Raw genomic sequence first — 14,990 nt, 5'->3', positions numbered from 1 at the left:
CGACCAGAGGATGCGCATCCTGAGGCCGATGATGATCCCACTATACACGACATGACTAGTGGGTTTCATGACCCACAAACACAAATGCCACACCAACCCGCACTTCCAGACTCTCCTACCCGACCAGAAGATGCGCACCCTGCGGCCGCAGGTGGAAATCACTCATATCAACATCCCGCAAACTTCATGGACATGTACGGCGAAGACGAGGAGGATCCAGGCTACTATGATGAGGAGGATCCAGAGAACTATATGCATGAAGGGGAGGAAGAAGATCCAAACAGTTTCATGGATATGAACGAAGAGGATGGAGAAGAACCTCAGTATTAGGCGTACTCAGTATATGACTAGGATTCTAACCAGCAAGAACGGCGTTGGTTCAGTATTTGATATTAAGCAGTTGAATTCTATGGATAGGCAGACACAATTCGAGGTTCAAGGTTAGGAGCGATATATCAATTAATTTACCAATAAAGCACTGTGCGCTCGAAGGTAGACAAGTCTCCCCAATGATCCCGGCACCGGGAGCAGGAATGTAGCTGCTCTACCTTAAAAATATGCTCCGACTCGATTCTCAGTGCAAAAATGGGAAAGGCTACTATATTTCAACGCCTTTGATTCTTAAAATGCCTGTAGTGAAGCAGATGTTGCTGTAACTCGAACGCCATAACCCCGAGGCCTCCTTTTTGATGCAGCCTTGCAGCGCAACCCACATCTGTGCCAAGCCCCAGCCTTGTCAGCGACCCCGCCAATGACGAAAGTGCTTCAAAGCATCAAAGGACCTTCTTTTCACTTGTGTCGTGTGGCTTTAATTTACACCGCTATTATCGGAGAACAGCCCTTGGGTGTTTGCAATCATTCGAGCGTCTGAGCTGAGTATTGGCCTATTGGTCTAGCACACTTGCCATCATGTCTAACTTTGACCCAAATGCCATCCTCCGTGGAGCGCAACTCACCTTTGTAGGCGCCCACCGAGCTCTACAAAACCCGGAGCTTTTCACCACACAACATTACCGACAAGCTGCGATTGCCGTCTGCGCAGGGCTCGCCATCCGAATCATCCTCAACATCCCGATCTATATTGTCAAAATTCTCATATGGGTCATATCCGTGTTTGTCAATCTCGACCAGGAGACGTGGGACGACAAGGTCATCTCGGGCTTGGACTTTATTTCGAAGTCGGTGCTCCAGATCCCCTTTTTTCTGATGATGGTCATGGCTTCTGTTACCCCGACGCTGGACAACCTGTTCATGGAGTCCCTAAAGTGGGTGGACACGACTTATGTGCAGAAGCACAAATCCGACGACCCAGCAACACTGAGAGGCATGTACTATCCAACTCTCAAAATGTACCCGACGCATGGCGAGAAGGAGAAGAAAGAGCGACGATCCTTTGTTGACGGGGTTATCATCTTTCTCACGAAATATGGCCGCCGCGCCGCCATTTCTCTGGCCATCTATGCCCTCACCTTCCTCCCTGGGATAGGCCACTTCGTTCTCCCCGCGGCCTCGTTCTACACTTTCAACAAAGCCGTCGGCCCCGTTCCCGCCGGCATCGTCTTCGCGTCTGGCCTCATCATCCCCAAACACTACATGGTCCACTTCCTGCAGACCTATTTTTCGAGCCGCAGTCTCATGTCGCGCCTGCTGGAGCCCTACTTCCACCGCATCCGCTTCACGCCGCAGCAGAAGAAGATCTGGTTCATCGACCGCAGCGGCGTCTTGTTCGGCTTCTCCGCCGCCTTCGCCGTCATGGTCAAAGTGCCCCTGCTCGGCGTGCTGATCTATGGCATTGCCGAGGCGAGCACCGCGTATCTCATCACCAAGATCACCGAACCGCCTCCGCCCCCCGGCGGCCCAGCGAGTCAAGAGTACATTGAGAGTGAGGTGAGGTGGAAGAATAAGCATTTGCTCTTGAATTTGCCCCTGGAGCGGCTGGATGAGTTCAATGCCCGGATGACAGGTGCAGAGAAGGTGGGGAGGGCGGAGAGTATAGAAGTCCCGAGGAGGAAATTTACATGATAGGCGGACATTGTCTCGAGATGATTGAGGAACGAACTATTGGTCAGAGTCCCCGTTTCTTCGGAGTTGTTCTCGGGGGGTCAAGCTTTGGCAGGCCACGAGGGGAAAATACAAGCAGGTCTAGGGGAAAAGACTGATGGAGTCTGGTCTAGGTTCACTAGGAATACATTTTGATAGATCATTTTGACGAAAGGCCCCATTTTCGTCTCCGACGTAATCCGGGCATCTCACGCATAGGAACCGCCTATTGTGGAATCCGCAAATATACCAAACCCTGCCACCTGGAGTGTCGCCAGTCCAAAGACCCCGAGGCGAAACTGGCTCACTTATACTCATAGAAACCTCTCCCGCTCTTCTTGCCCAACCAACCAGCATCCACATACTGCCTTAACAGCACGCTGGGCCTGTACTTGCTATCGCCCAGGCCAGCATGTAGCGTCTCCATGATCGCCAAACAAGTGTCTAGGCCGATAAAGTCCGCCAGCGTGAGCGGGCCCATGGGCACATTCGTCCCATTCTTCATGATGTTATCGATATCCTCTTTCTTCCCCACACCCGTCTCCAAGCAAATGATGGCTTCGTTGATGTACGGCATCAGGATCCTGTTGGCGAGGAAACCAGGGCTGTCCGCCGAGACGGAACAGACTTTGCCCATCTTCTCGCAGAATGCGATGGCGGCCGCGAGCGTCTCCGGAGAGGTTTGCAGGCCCGAAATGATCTCCACGCCTTTCTGGACTGGCACGGGGTTCATAAAGTGCGTGGACACAACCCGCGACGAGGCAGAGGTATCTGTGGGGTCCTTGGACGTCGCTCGCGCGATCCTGGTGATGCTTATGCTCGAAGTGTTTGTGGCCAGGATGGCGTGTTTGGGACATGTTTCGGCCAGTTCCGCAAAGATCTTCTCCTTCAACGACGGGATCTCGGGCACGGCTTCGATGACCATGTCCACGTCTGACAGGTCCGACATGTTTGTGGTGGCCTTTAACCTCTCTCTTGTGGCCTTTGCGATCTCTTCGGTGATCTTTTGCTTCGAGACGTCCTTTGCGAGGAGTTTGTCGGCGAATGCGAGGCCTCGGTCGAGGGATTGCTGGGATGTGTCCACCAGTGTCACTGGCACTTGGGCTTTTTGAGCGGCGACGAGCGCGATTCCCAGACCCTGGTGGTTCGTTGTTAGAAGTTTGCAACTTGCACACAGCACATGTTACTCAGTGCCAGAAGCATACCATTTGGCCAGCCCCGACAACGCCGAGCTTCTTCACCTCGAAGCCCAATGCGGGCGTCGATGAGAATTGACGGTTGAGTGAGGCGAGCCTCTGCGAGGCAACTTGAGGTTTTGACGAGGCCATCGCTCTGGACAGTGATAACCTCGACAACGAAGCCATTGTGAATAGATCTGTAGAGAATTTATGGCGAGTTGGAGGAATTCGCAGTTCCAAGCTTCCGGTTTTTTAGTGGCCGACGTGCTTCAAAGCTGCAAAAACGCCGGGATTTCTCCTTGAAAGCAGCCGCCGAGGCCAGGCGGGTCCCAACCATCATTGTTGGCCCTTATCGAGGGCCGAGGCTCGACGATAAGCGGCGGGTCATGCGCTTTGAGAGTCTATGATCCGCCCGAATGCCTTAACGCGTCTTCGGCGTGAAGCGCGTCAAGACGCGTCTTCCTTCCCAACACATGCCTCTTCCTGGGTCAGCTTTCTGTTTCCTCAAAAATGACGACGACGGTATGACTTGACAACATGGACTCTATCGACGATAACAATCCTTTCACCAAGGCCCAGACCGTGCATCCTGAAGTTCGCGCCTATGTGTACAGTCTGGTTAACGCAGTATGTGCCTCGCCGCAGTTCACATACAACACATTCTAACGTCCCCTAGCTTGGTGGGAGTAGCACAGACGATGATGGCCGCTACGTCCTCGGTGACGATGCGCTCGCGTGTCTTCGAGATCTCAAGCGGTGGTTGAAGCTATACGACGAGAAGAACAACAGACTCGACGTAGCGAGATGTCTGGCAGAAGCCAAACTCGTTGGGGGAGACCTAGTCCCCATTCTGGCCTCATGGCCAGAGAACGGCAAGGAGAACAAGCTGAAAGCTCGAGTTGCGCTGGCATGCTTAGAAGTATTGGTGCCCCTGACATGGCCGCTGGAGACCACAGGAGAAATGACCGTCAACCATCACCGACACACGCCATACATTCAGCAAGCACAAGTCGTCTACAAAGCGGCAGTCCTGGGCTGCGATACTAGTAGTATTCTGCGGCAAGTAGTGCGGATTGGTCTCCCTTCAATAGCCGTGGCAAGAGACGAGAGGACCAGCCGAGACGAAGGCATCCTCAAGCTCATGCTCTATTTCTTTCGCAATATCGCCGTTATTCAGCAGATCCCCAATCTACCCAGCCAAGGTTTGGACTCGGAAGTCTCCAGATCAGCGACCATAGAGGCATTTAGGGACCAAGATGTGTTCGCTTTGCTTCTGACCATCTGCTCAAATATGGGCGAAGACTTCAACTTGCAGGACGTTATTGTGTTGGATATAATGTTCAACTTGATCAAGGGTGTCGACCCACGAAGGTTGTGGATGACCCAGCAAGAGAGAAAAAGCCAGGGTATCACGGATCTAGGGGCTGCTCTGGCCGTGGAGGAAAGCAAGAATCGAGACGCGAAGAAGCATCAAAACAGCAGACACGGACGATTCGGAACCATGCTCTGGGTGAAGCGAGACGGAGAAAAGATGTCGGCTGTTTCGGGTCAAGACAACCTCCGGAACGATCAGCAAGCCTTATTGAACATGGACAAATCGAAGAAATGGAACAAGCCCCAACAGAAACGCAGGGACATTGACCACACGATCCACGATTTCGACCGCACTACGCATCTCACCGATTCTGCTGCCGAGAAACTACGGAACTTCGTCGAGGAGTTCCTCGATTCTGGCTTCAATCCATTCTTTACACATCTCCGCAAAGCCATCGAGCGAGAAGCTGAACGTTTGTCCGACGTCAATTATCGCCAGTTTTTCTATGCGGTAGCATGGTTTCTCGAAGCCGAGCGCATCCGGCGGGAGACGCAGAAGAAGGAGGTAAAGCCAGACAAAGTCCGCGACGACTTCACTGATGAGAGTTATTCAATCGTTGCAGCTGTTCTCAATCAGGAGTCATTCATCATGCTGAATCGATTCATGCAAGTGTCTTTGGATAACAAAGAGTGGCAGGACTTGAATGCCTGCATGCGATGCTTCACTCAGATTTTGCTTACAGTCCAAGAAATGGCACAGAGCCCTTTGGAGGAGGATCAAGAAATCGCAGACAACATCCAGAACCGAATATTCTACGAGGAAACAACGCATGATCGGGTTGTAGAAATCCTGAGAGGCTACAAGGATCAAGGTTTTGGTTATCTCGATGCCTGCACCGAGCTCTCTCACGTCTTTTTACGCATGCTGGAGAGATATTCGAAGGAGAATGTCGACCTGCAGATACGCTCTCGTCGCAGAGCGAAGAAGAAGCGGAAGGAGGAAATGAAAAAACTGGCTCAACCTGGCGATGATCCTGGTGCAGATGACGAGGTGTCGGAAAACGAAGACATTGCGGACGTTGTTCAAGTCTCCAAGGAACGAAAGTTCGATTTCAACCGATTCGCAGCAAAATTCTCCACCCAGAATTCAGTCAACACCTTTGTCTCTCTTACCACCTTATACCGAGATCTTAGCATGGAACAACTCAAACGTGCCCATCGATTCTTCTACCGAGTGGCATTCAAGCAGGATCTGGCTGTCCTCCTTTATCGCATCGACATTATCGCTCTATTCAACAAGATGATCAATGGTCCGGAGGGCCTTGACAGGAAGCATGCGATGTACAAGGAATGGTCCGAGTTTGCCAGACAAGTGTTCAAGAAAATGTTCAAGAAGATCGATCAGAGGCCGGAGCTGATAGTGGAAATGCTATTCAGTAAAATCAACTCGACATTGTACTATCTGGAGTACGGTCAGGAGAAACAGACAATGGCAACAAGTCGTGCTCCTGCAGAGCTAGAAGTCAGGCCGGCGCCCGGAAGAGATGTGAAAGAGCAGATCGGCATTGTTGTCACCGCTCTGCTGAAAGACGGCAAGACAGACCTTGTGCGATGGGTCAAAACCATGTTGGGAAATGCCTTCGACGAAAGACATGCTTGGGAAGCAGAAGCCGAGACACGGAGAGCGGCAATCGTCGAGGCCGCGCAAAAGGATGGTGAGGATAGCCCCGAAAATGTTGATGTTGGCAAGCCATCATACATCACAGTGCATCCTTCGTCGGAGGACATTAAAATGGCAATGTTCAAGAACGGAAAACTGAAGTTGTTGATGCGCCTCGTTGACTTCGAAATGCTCGGAGACGAAAACGTGCTTGGAGCGGGCTGGATCATCCCTGGACACATATCCGCTGGACAGCTTTCAGAGCACAAAGCCGCAATAGAACATTACGAACAGACACCGTGGCAGGGGGAGGACGAGAACGAAGAAGCCGAAGATATGATCCGCCGTGCAAGGAACAAGGAGAAGATGAGTCAGGACGATGAGGACGACGCACTGCGCGGCACATTCCTTGATGATTCTGAAGGCGAAGAGGAGTTTCTCTTTCCGGATAATCCGCGCAAAAAGAGAAGCAAAGATGCCATCGCTGAACTCCGAGCGAGGCGCAAAAGAAAGCGAGGCGAGGAGGATGATGGTGAAGATGACATTGACGAGGGACTGGCAGCCGCAAGAAGAGCAGCGCGACGAGCAGCTGCAATGGATAGGCGGCGCAAAATCAAGAGTGAAGCTTATATCAGGGACAGTGACGACGAATCGGATGCGGAGAAGGATCGCGAGTTCTTCGAAAAGGAGGAGCAGATGCGCACAAAGTATGCAGAGAAGATCCGGAACGAGCTTCGAAACCAGACCGGCCTGGGCATCAATGTACAGCGATCGAAAACAACGAAAGGACCCCGAAATAAGCATGTTGCTCGGACAGAAGAAGACCGAGATAGTGATGACGATCTGCTCATGAGTGATCTCGATGACCAACACACCGAGACGGCATCATCACAGCAACGACGCGCTTGGGATAGTGATGAAGAGGGAGAGGAGGAAGACGATACCCCAATGTCTTCTCAAAGCGCGAGCGCGAAAATTGATGCGAGAAATGAAAAGACAGTCCTCGGGGAGCTTGACCAAGGACGCGCAGCTGTCGAGCCACAGACAAAGGCAGCAGCAGGGGAGATAGAGCTCAGCGACGAGGATGAAGATGTCATTCCAACCGCGAGACGACGGCCTGTGATGAGGGGAGGGTTTGTCGTGGACAGTGACGACGATGACTGAAAATGATTACCATGGCAGCAACACATGCCCAGAGCCGTCGCTGGGACCGAGAGGGTTGCGCTGGGGCCGATAGAAGTTGTCTCAACGATCTTAGCATTGGCAAGCCTGTGTCAGCCTCATGGTAGTTCTCGTATTCATATCATTTTCTGAATGCCGCACCCATTCCTCTTGATATCTGTCCTCGGACTGTGACATTGCAAATTTAGAGTTTCCTCTGGGATCTTCCTTCGGGTCAGGCCCTGGAACTGTGCAGAGTGGGCAAATGCTTGAATACAGTGTGGTCGGCAAAGAGAGATCGATCTATTGCGGCAGGGCCTGAAGTGCAGCATGCTACCCTAGAGATGAAGATCTGTGGAGAGGACACACTTTGTGATGCATATGCCAGACTATACATGCCGTTTCTGGGGGTCAAGTCGAGAAAATTGCAGAAATGCAGAAATGCAACACATGTCGGGATCCGCCGACGGCCAGTAAGCGACATCGACGTCACCCCGATTGGCTGCCACCTTCGTACTTCCTGGCACCTTTTTTTGCTTGCTTCTTCTTCCATTCGTATTCCTGATAAGACCCGTCGCTCGTTGCTACCGTGAAGGAGGGCCAAGAGCTGCTTTGTTTTCGTCGCTGCCTTCGATCCTTCTTCTCCTCTATTTAGATGCTGCCACGGTCTCTGAAAGCTTTAGACATTTTTCAATCCAGTACCAGACACATATTGCGGATAGACGGAAAATGACCCAGAAACGCATTTATTTTGGTCGCTTCATCTCCACGCCGAAGCCTGATGAGCTTCTGATACGGACTGGCGCCGTGCTGGTGGACAGGAGAAACGGCAGAGGCGTTATAGAAAAGGCAGACTGGACTGTCAACGGGCCAAACGATGCCATCAGCAAGTTTGCTGTCGAGGCGCCGGTTGTGACGGCCGATGAGAATGGTTTCTTCTTTCCTGGATTTATTGGTAAGTTGTGCTTTGATAACCCCTGACAAAGCATATGTGTGCCTGGTCTGCGACGGATAAGAGAGTGAGAGTTGTTGCTGGCACCTTGGGACCATGCCCGGAAATGTCGCGCTGTTTGGGGATCAAGTGCTGACCACCGGTCTTGTATAGATACCCATATACACGCTTCGCAATACCCCAATGCCGGAATATTCGGAAAGTCTACACTGCTAGATTGGCTAACCACATACACATTCCCCCTGGAATCATCCCTTGGCACCGACAAATCTCCTATGTACAAGGATTCAATTGAGCCGCCTGATCCGCTCGCTCGCGCCAAAGCTGTCTACAACAGAGTGGTTTCCAAGACCCTTTCACTTGGAACAACAACGGCATCATACTATGCCACCATTCACGTCGAGGCGACGAATCTGCTTGCTGATATCACTTTCAAAAAGGGCCAGAGAGCATACATTGGACGAGTGTGCATGGATCGGCCCGACGCCTGTCCGGACTACTATCGAGACGAAAGCACCGAGCAGACGATAGCAAATACAAGAGCCAGCATCGAATACTGCAGAGACCTGGATCCCTCAGGAGAGCTGGTGGCGCACATCATCACGCCGAGATTTGCGCCCAGCTGTCTACCCGACACATTGTCTCAGCTTGGCGCATTGGCCAAGGAGGAGGATCTCAGAGTGCAGACGCACATCTCAGAGAACCTGAACGAGGTAAAGTGGGTCAAGGAGCTGTTCCCAGATCAGTCGAGTTATGCGGGGGTGTACGATCACCATGGGCTGCTGACACCACGAACAATCCTTGCACACGCGGTCCATCTCAGCAAGGAAGAAATGCAACTCATCCGCCAGCGGAAAACAAAAGTCAGCCACTGTCCCGCGAGCAATAGTGCACTGGGGAGTGGATTCTGCCCGGTGCGGACGTTGTTGGACGAAGGGGTTGAGGTGGGCCTGGGCACAGATGTCAGCGGCGGGTATAGCCCCAGCATCCTCGACGCGGTACGGAACGCTTGCATAATGAGCCGGCATGTTGGGTTCTTGAACGGCGGTGATAGCAGATTCAACCTCAGCGTGGCCGAGGGGCTATGGCTGGCTACAATGGGTGGCGCCAAAGTGGTAGGCATGCAAGGACGGCTGGGTGGATTCGAGGAGGGCATGCTTTGGGATGCGCAGGAGATTGTGATGGGCGACGTTGACTCCAGTGGCGGAGGAGCTGATACAGGGGTGGACATCTTTGGATGGGAATCTTGGGAGGATCGAGTGGCCAAATGGGTGTGGAATGGCGATGAAAGGAATGTGAAGCGGGTGTGGGTTGGGGGGAGGCTGGTACACGAGAGAACCGCCCGGTGAGGGCAGCAGGAATTGGTGAATGCTAATATCAGAGATGTCACTTGGGTATTCTTTGATCCCCCACGATCTACCCCGTACTGTAGGAATGGTGTGTAGGTACTAGGTGTGCAACATACCTATGGAGATCTGAGTGTATGATATATGCCGTAAAAGGTATATGGGAGTATATGTCTGAATGCCAAGACTGCTTATGTAATAAATGTGCTATCCTACTCACGTGATGACACCCGCTGGATAAGATTTCCAAGCCCAATTCCATGCCTGCGCCAAACCCGCATTGTCACGCAGCGCTTCAAACATCTGATCGTCGGCGGGCGCCCAAAAAGCTTGAACCCTCGCAGCCGTGGCAGCCCTCGTTTCCATTTCACGTGCGTTTTTAATTCGATCAACAATGGTCGTTGATGCCTCCTTCTTACCACCCTTCTCACTCTCGTTACCCTCATTTTCCTCATTCCTCTTACTAGTTTCAGTCCGCGATGCTAGACCAACGCCTCCATTCGCCCGGCAAGTAGCTGCAGAAGCAATGCCTGGTCCTCGTGACGTGCTCACTGGCTGGCCTCGGATCCCTCACCTCTCACCCTTGAGCTCCCTCCTAGCCTAGCCCTTCCACCTGCGCTGCGCCCCCCACGAGGAGCCTGAGGTCAAATCTGAGCTCGGTCGCCATCATGAATGCCTCCGCTGCTGCTGGTTCACATCTCCTGGTGGGACATGGACAATCGTCGCCTGGAACGGGCGGCTTCGTCGCTGCCCTCATATCCCTTGTGACTTTTCTCCCACATGCGCTGTTATGGGTCATAGCATTCTGTACAATTACGCTGCCGACATGGTTGTTCACTCTGTTCTCGATGAGTTTGACCTTTACCATGAATTTCACCACCCTGTAAGTGATTTTCCCCCAACCAGTTTTGTCCTCCAATTCCCCTCTACTGACCAGCTTGCAAGGCTCTTAATCTGCGTCGCACTAGTCTCGACCGTCAGTTGGTTCATTCGCTATCGTTTCCTAAACTACTATACACACCTGCCTCAAGAGCCACAGCGAAAAGAACCGCAGATAGACTTGTTTCCAGACACACAGGATGGAGACTCGAAACCAGGGTTGGCCAACTACCTGGACGAATTCCTTAGCGCGATCAAGGTGTTTGGATACCTGGAGAGGCCCATCTTCCACGAATTAACGCGCACGATGCAGACTAGGAAGCTCATTGCAGGAGAGACATTGCTGCTCGAGGAAGAGAAAGGGTTCTGTCTGGTGGTGGACGGGCTGGTCCAGATATTTGTCAAGTCTTTGAGAGACACGCCTGACGGTACCAGTGCTGGTCAAATTGACTTATTCGACGAAGACGAAGGATATCGGGAAGGCAATCAGGGATATCAATTATTGACCGAAGTCAAGAATGGAGCGTCCATGTCCTCTTTGTTCTCAATCTTGTCCCTGTTCACCGAAGATGTCAAGTTGCGCCATGACGACCAGATTCCCAATGGCACGCGGTTATTTACCAACCACGTCGCTCGCACTCCAGATTCCAACGTTGCCAGCCCGACATTGGATCCGCCGACGCCAGGGTCGGCCATTGTTGGTGGTCTTACCGACGCGCAGAAGGCCAGGCTCCCTAGCGTTCCACCTCTGACCCTGGGTTCTGCCTTTGATGAACGCCACTATAAGAATCATCAAGCCAAACCTAAGCCTTCGGTTTCTGCGCACCCTGATATTGTGGCAAGAGCAGTGGTTGACACCACAATAGCCATCATCCCAGCAAGCGCATTTCGCCGCTTGACTAGAGTGTACCCCAAAGCCACCGCTCACATAGTTCAGGTGATATTGACGAGGCTGCACCGAGTGACGCTGTCAACCGCACACCAGTATCTAGGACTGACCTCGGAGGTCCTGCAGATCGAGAAGCTGATGAATAAATACACCAGTTATGATCTGCCCAACCATCTCCGCGGCCACGCCCTTGACAGGTTACGGGACAAGTTTGCAAAAGAACGAGAAAGAATTGGCCCCGAAGAAGGGACGAAAGGAATAGCACTACATAACCCAACGGCAGGTCGACGGAGATCTTCAAGCGTGCTTCGCCGGGACGCAGCTACAGTAGCCCGGATCAATGCAGCAAAGGGAGCTGTCTCTTCTTTAGCCCCGCCTTCTATACGGCCGGGACTGGGTGACAGAAATGTCAGCTCCGGTGATCTGCATGGCGCATCGAGGCCCAGTCAGAGACCAACCAGCCTTCACCTGCGCTCTACGTCGAATTGGACGAGCATGGGAGCCCCTGACGGGTTCAGGATGGATTTGAGCCCGATGGGAACCCGAGAACCACAACCTTTTCGTCAGTCGTCTCCCTTTGGCAACGACATCCCGCATAGACAGGATTCCATTCATGAGGACAGCTTGTTTCGTGAATCGGTGCTGGAATGCATGGCCAAAGCTCTTGGTTTGAGCGAATCAGTAACCCAGACTTTGAGAGGTGCGCCAGTCTCGGTCGAGCAGTCCCCTCGGCTTGTTTCCTACGATGCAAAACGTCAAACGGCGATTTTCAACAATGCTTTTGGCTTCATCGACCCCTACGAAGGCTCGGCCGATGGCGACTCTGAATCTGTGACGGCTTCGGCGACCAGTATCAGCGGGCCGGTGAGCGGTCGTACTCTGAACGACGAGCTAATGGACGATGTCGAGATTGTGTTTTTTCCAAAGGGCTCTGTTTTGGTTGAGCAAGGCGAACGGAATCCAGGTCTTTACTATGTTATCGACGGCTTCTTAGATGTCGGCATCCCCGTCGAAGAGAAAGAAGAGAAAGAAGAAAAACAAGAACCGAACGATCGCCACCGGTCGCGGAGAGGCTCGCGAGACGACGCATTGCCCCGTCTTCGAAGAACTAAAACTTCCAATTCCCGAACTCAGTCGACCGCGGGCTTCCCCGGTCAGCGCAAGGAAAACAAAAGAATGGTGCAGAAGACATTATTTCTGGTTAAACCTGGTGGCATTGCTGGCTACGTTGGGACACTGTCGTCCTACAGGTCGTTTACGGACGTGACGGCCAAAACAGACGTCTATGTGGGTTTCTTGCCTCGTTCCGCATTGGAAAGGGTTGCCGAGAAGTATCCCATTGTCCTCCTGACAATGGCGAAACGACTCACCAGCCTGCTCCCAAGGCTGATCTTACATATCGATTTCGCTCTCGAGTGGGTACAAGTCAACGCCGGTCAGGTCATCCATCACCAGGGAGACGACAGCGATGCTATTTACATCGTTCTGAACGGGCGATTGAGGGCCGTTCGCGAGCTTGAGGGTGGAACCATGCGGGTGACAGGAGAATACGGCCAAGGCGAAAGCATCGGCGAGTTGGAAGTTATGACTGATGGCACCCGGCCTGCCACCCTCCACGCTATACGTGACACAGAACTGGCCAAGTTCCCGCGAAGTCTCTTCAACAGTCTGGCGCAGGAGCACCCCAATATCACCATTCAAATCTCGAAGTTGATCGCACAGCGAATGCGAGCGCTTGTCGAAGCCCCATTGACAGAGAAGGGTCAAGAGAGGAAGAGGGCCGCGTTGAGTGACTCAAGCACGTCTACCCTGAACCTCCGAACCATCGCGGTGTTACCGGTCACAGCGGGAGTCCCAGTTGTTGAGTTCGGGAACCGTTTGCTCGCAGCATTAAGCCAGATCGGAGTGCCAAGTGGCGTTACTTTGCTGAACCAAGCTATCATTCTCAGCCATCTCGGTCGACACGCCTTCAATCGGATGGGCCGCCTGAAGCTGTCACAGTACCTGGCCGACCTCGAAGAGAAATATGGTATGGTCCTCTACATTGCAGATACCAGCGTGAATGCTCCTTGGACCCAAACTTGCATCTCCCAAGCAGACTGCATTCTGCTGGTCGGCTTGGCTGAGAGCTCACCGAGCATTGGGGAATACGAGCGCTTCCTTCTGGGAATGAAAACAACCGCCAGGAAGGACCTTGTCCTGCTCCACGTCGACCGATATTCGCAGCCGGGCCTGACCAGGAAATGGATGAGCAACCGAATGTGGATCAACGGTGGTCATCATCACATCCAGATGGCATTTCGTGTGAGCCCGGAGGCTACGCCGCATTCGCCTCCCAGGAAGTTTGGGTCGGCGATCAAGCAAAGTGTCCAGGTCATTCAAGCAGAGATACAGAAGTACACCTCTCGCCGAGTCCGCCAGGCTCCACTATACTCGGCTGACACGCCTTTCAAAGGCGATCTGCATCGACTTGCAAGACGCCTCTGCGGCAAATCTGTCGGGTTGGTGCTCGGTGGAGGCGGCGCACGCGGTATCTCGCACATTGGGGTCATCCGGGCTCTCGAAGAAGCAGGCATCCCGATTGACATTGTTGGAGGTACTTCGATCGGCGCCTTTTTAGGAGCGCTCTATGCCCGTGACGCAGACGTGGTGCCCATGTACGGCCGCGCGAAGAAATTTGCCGGTCGCATGGGCAGCATGTGGCGGTTCGCGCTGGACTTGACGTATCCCTCGGCCGCATACACCACCGGCCACGAGTTCAACCGCGGCATGTTCAAGGCCTTTGGAGATTCGCAGATCGAAGACTTCTGGCTGCCTTTCTACTGCAATACGACAAACATCAGCAAATCTCGTGCCGAGATCCACACTTCAGGCTATGCGTGGAGATATGTGAGGGCGAGCATGTCTCTGGCCGGCCTCATCCCGCCGATCTGCGATGAAGGCAGCATGTTGCTGGATGGTGGATACATCGACAACCTCACGGTCCAACACATGAAATCTCTCGGCACCGACCTCGTCTTTGCCGTCGACGTCGGCGCCGTGGACGACGACACCCCACAACAGTACGGCGACACCCTCTCGGGCTTCTGGTCCCTCCTCAACCGCTGGAACCCCTTCTCCTCGATCCCCAACCCACCCTCCTTATCCGACATCCAAGCCCGTCTCGCCTACGTTTCCTCGGTCGACGCACTGGAACGCGCCAAAGCCACGCCCGGGTGCATATACATGCGCCCTCCCATCGAAGCATACGGGACGTTGGAGTTTGGGAAATTCGACGAGATCTACGAGGTCGGGTATAGCTATGCAAAGGAGTTTTTGGCCAGATTGAGGAATGACGGCCAGTTGAACGGCATTATTGACGCGTGGGTGGATGCGAGTGATGAGGAGGGGAAGAAGATGTTAAGGGCCATGGCGCCGAGAAGGGCGAGTATCTAAAAGGCGAATTTGAATCTCGTTCTTCTTGCTGTTCGAGGTGTCCATAAGGAGGATAGTACGGTGCTAGATTGTCGATAGTGAAAAGCGCATAAATGTATGGTCGAGACGACGTCGAGGAAACGATGTCGATATCTGG

The 14,990-nt window shown here is 53.0% G+C and overlaps 6 protein-coding genes across 6 annotated transcripts in view; 5 read left to right on the top strand and 1 right to left on the bottom strand.

Moving 5' to 3' along the window:
* Z520_01152 (uncharacterized protein) overlaps positions 1-330 on the top strand; it is a gene marked incomplete at both ends in the record, with an annotated part of 1,100 nt that extends 770 nt beyond the window's left edge. Inside the window, one exon of the mRNA XM_016771670.1 lies at positions 110-330. Coding sequence (XP_016636809.1) covers positions 110-330 — 221 coding nt within the window. The remainder of the gene's footprint in view (positions 1-109) is intronic.
* A 579-nt stretch (positions 331-909) lies between these two features.
* Positions 910-2,022, top strand: Z520_01151 (uncharacterized protein; the record flags this gene model as incomplete). The annotated part of the gene is made up of 1 exon (XM_016771669.1): positions 910-2,022. One exon carries the CDS (start codon positions 910-912, stop codon positions 2,020-2,022), a length of 1,113 nt encoding a protein of 370 aa, XP_016636808.1.
* Positions 2,023-2,344: 322 nt separating this feature from the next.
* Z520_01150 (uncharacterized protein) lies at positions 2,345-3,404 on the bottom strand (the record flags this gene model as incomplete). The annotated part of the gene is made up of 2 exons (XM_016771668.1): positions 2,345-3,178; positions 3,246-3,404. The coding sequence occupies 2 exons, from the start codon at positions 3,402-3,404 to the stop codon at positions 2,345-2,347; spliced, it is 993 nt and encodes a 330-aa protein (XP_016636807.1).
* A 351-nt stretch (positions 3,405-3,755) lies between these two features.
* Positions 3,756-7,356, top strand: Z520_01149 (uncharacterized protein; the record flags this gene model as incomplete). Its single annotated transcript, XM_016771667.1, has 2 exons — positions 3,756-3,845; positions 3,895-7,356. The coding sequence occupies 2 exons, from the start codon at positions 3,756-3,758 to the stop codon at positions 7,354-7,356; spliced, it is 3,552 nt and encodes a 1,183-aa protein (XP_016636806.1).
* A 726-nt stretch (positions 7,357-8,082) lies between these two features.
* Z520_01148 (uncharacterized protein) lies at positions 8,083-9,654 on the top strand (the record flags this gene model as incomplete). Its single annotated transcript, XM_016771666.1, has 2 exons — positions 8,083-8,308; positions 8,459-9,654. 2 exons carry the CDS (start codon positions 8,083-8,085, stop codon positions 9,652-9,654), a joined length of 1,422 nt encoding a protein of 473 aa, XP_016636805.1.
* A 665-nt stretch (positions 9,655-10,319) lies between these two features.
* On the top strand, positions 10,320-14,854 carry Z520_01147 (uncharacterized protein; the record flags this gene model as incomplete). Its single annotated transcript, XM_016771665.1, has 2 exons — positions 10,320-10,534; positions 10,597-14,854. 2 exons carry the CDS (start codon positions 10,320-10,322, stop codon positions 14,852-14,854), a joined length of 4,473 nt encoding a protein of 1,490 aa, XP_016636804.1.
* Between the last annotated feature and the right edge of the window lie 136 nt (positions 14,855-14,990).

The sequence above is a fragment of the Fonsecaea multimorphosa genome (assembly GCF_000836435.1).
Source record: "Fonsecaea multimorphosa CBS 102226 unplaced genomic scaffold supercont1.2, whole genome shotgun sequence".
Lineage (NCBI taxonomy): Eukaryota > Fungi > Ascomycota > Eurotiomycetes > Chaetothyriales > Herpotrichiellaceae > Fonsecaea > Fonsecaea multimorphosa.
Note: the sequence above shows the minus strand (reverse complement) of the source record. Positions and strands in the feature narration are given on the sequence as shown.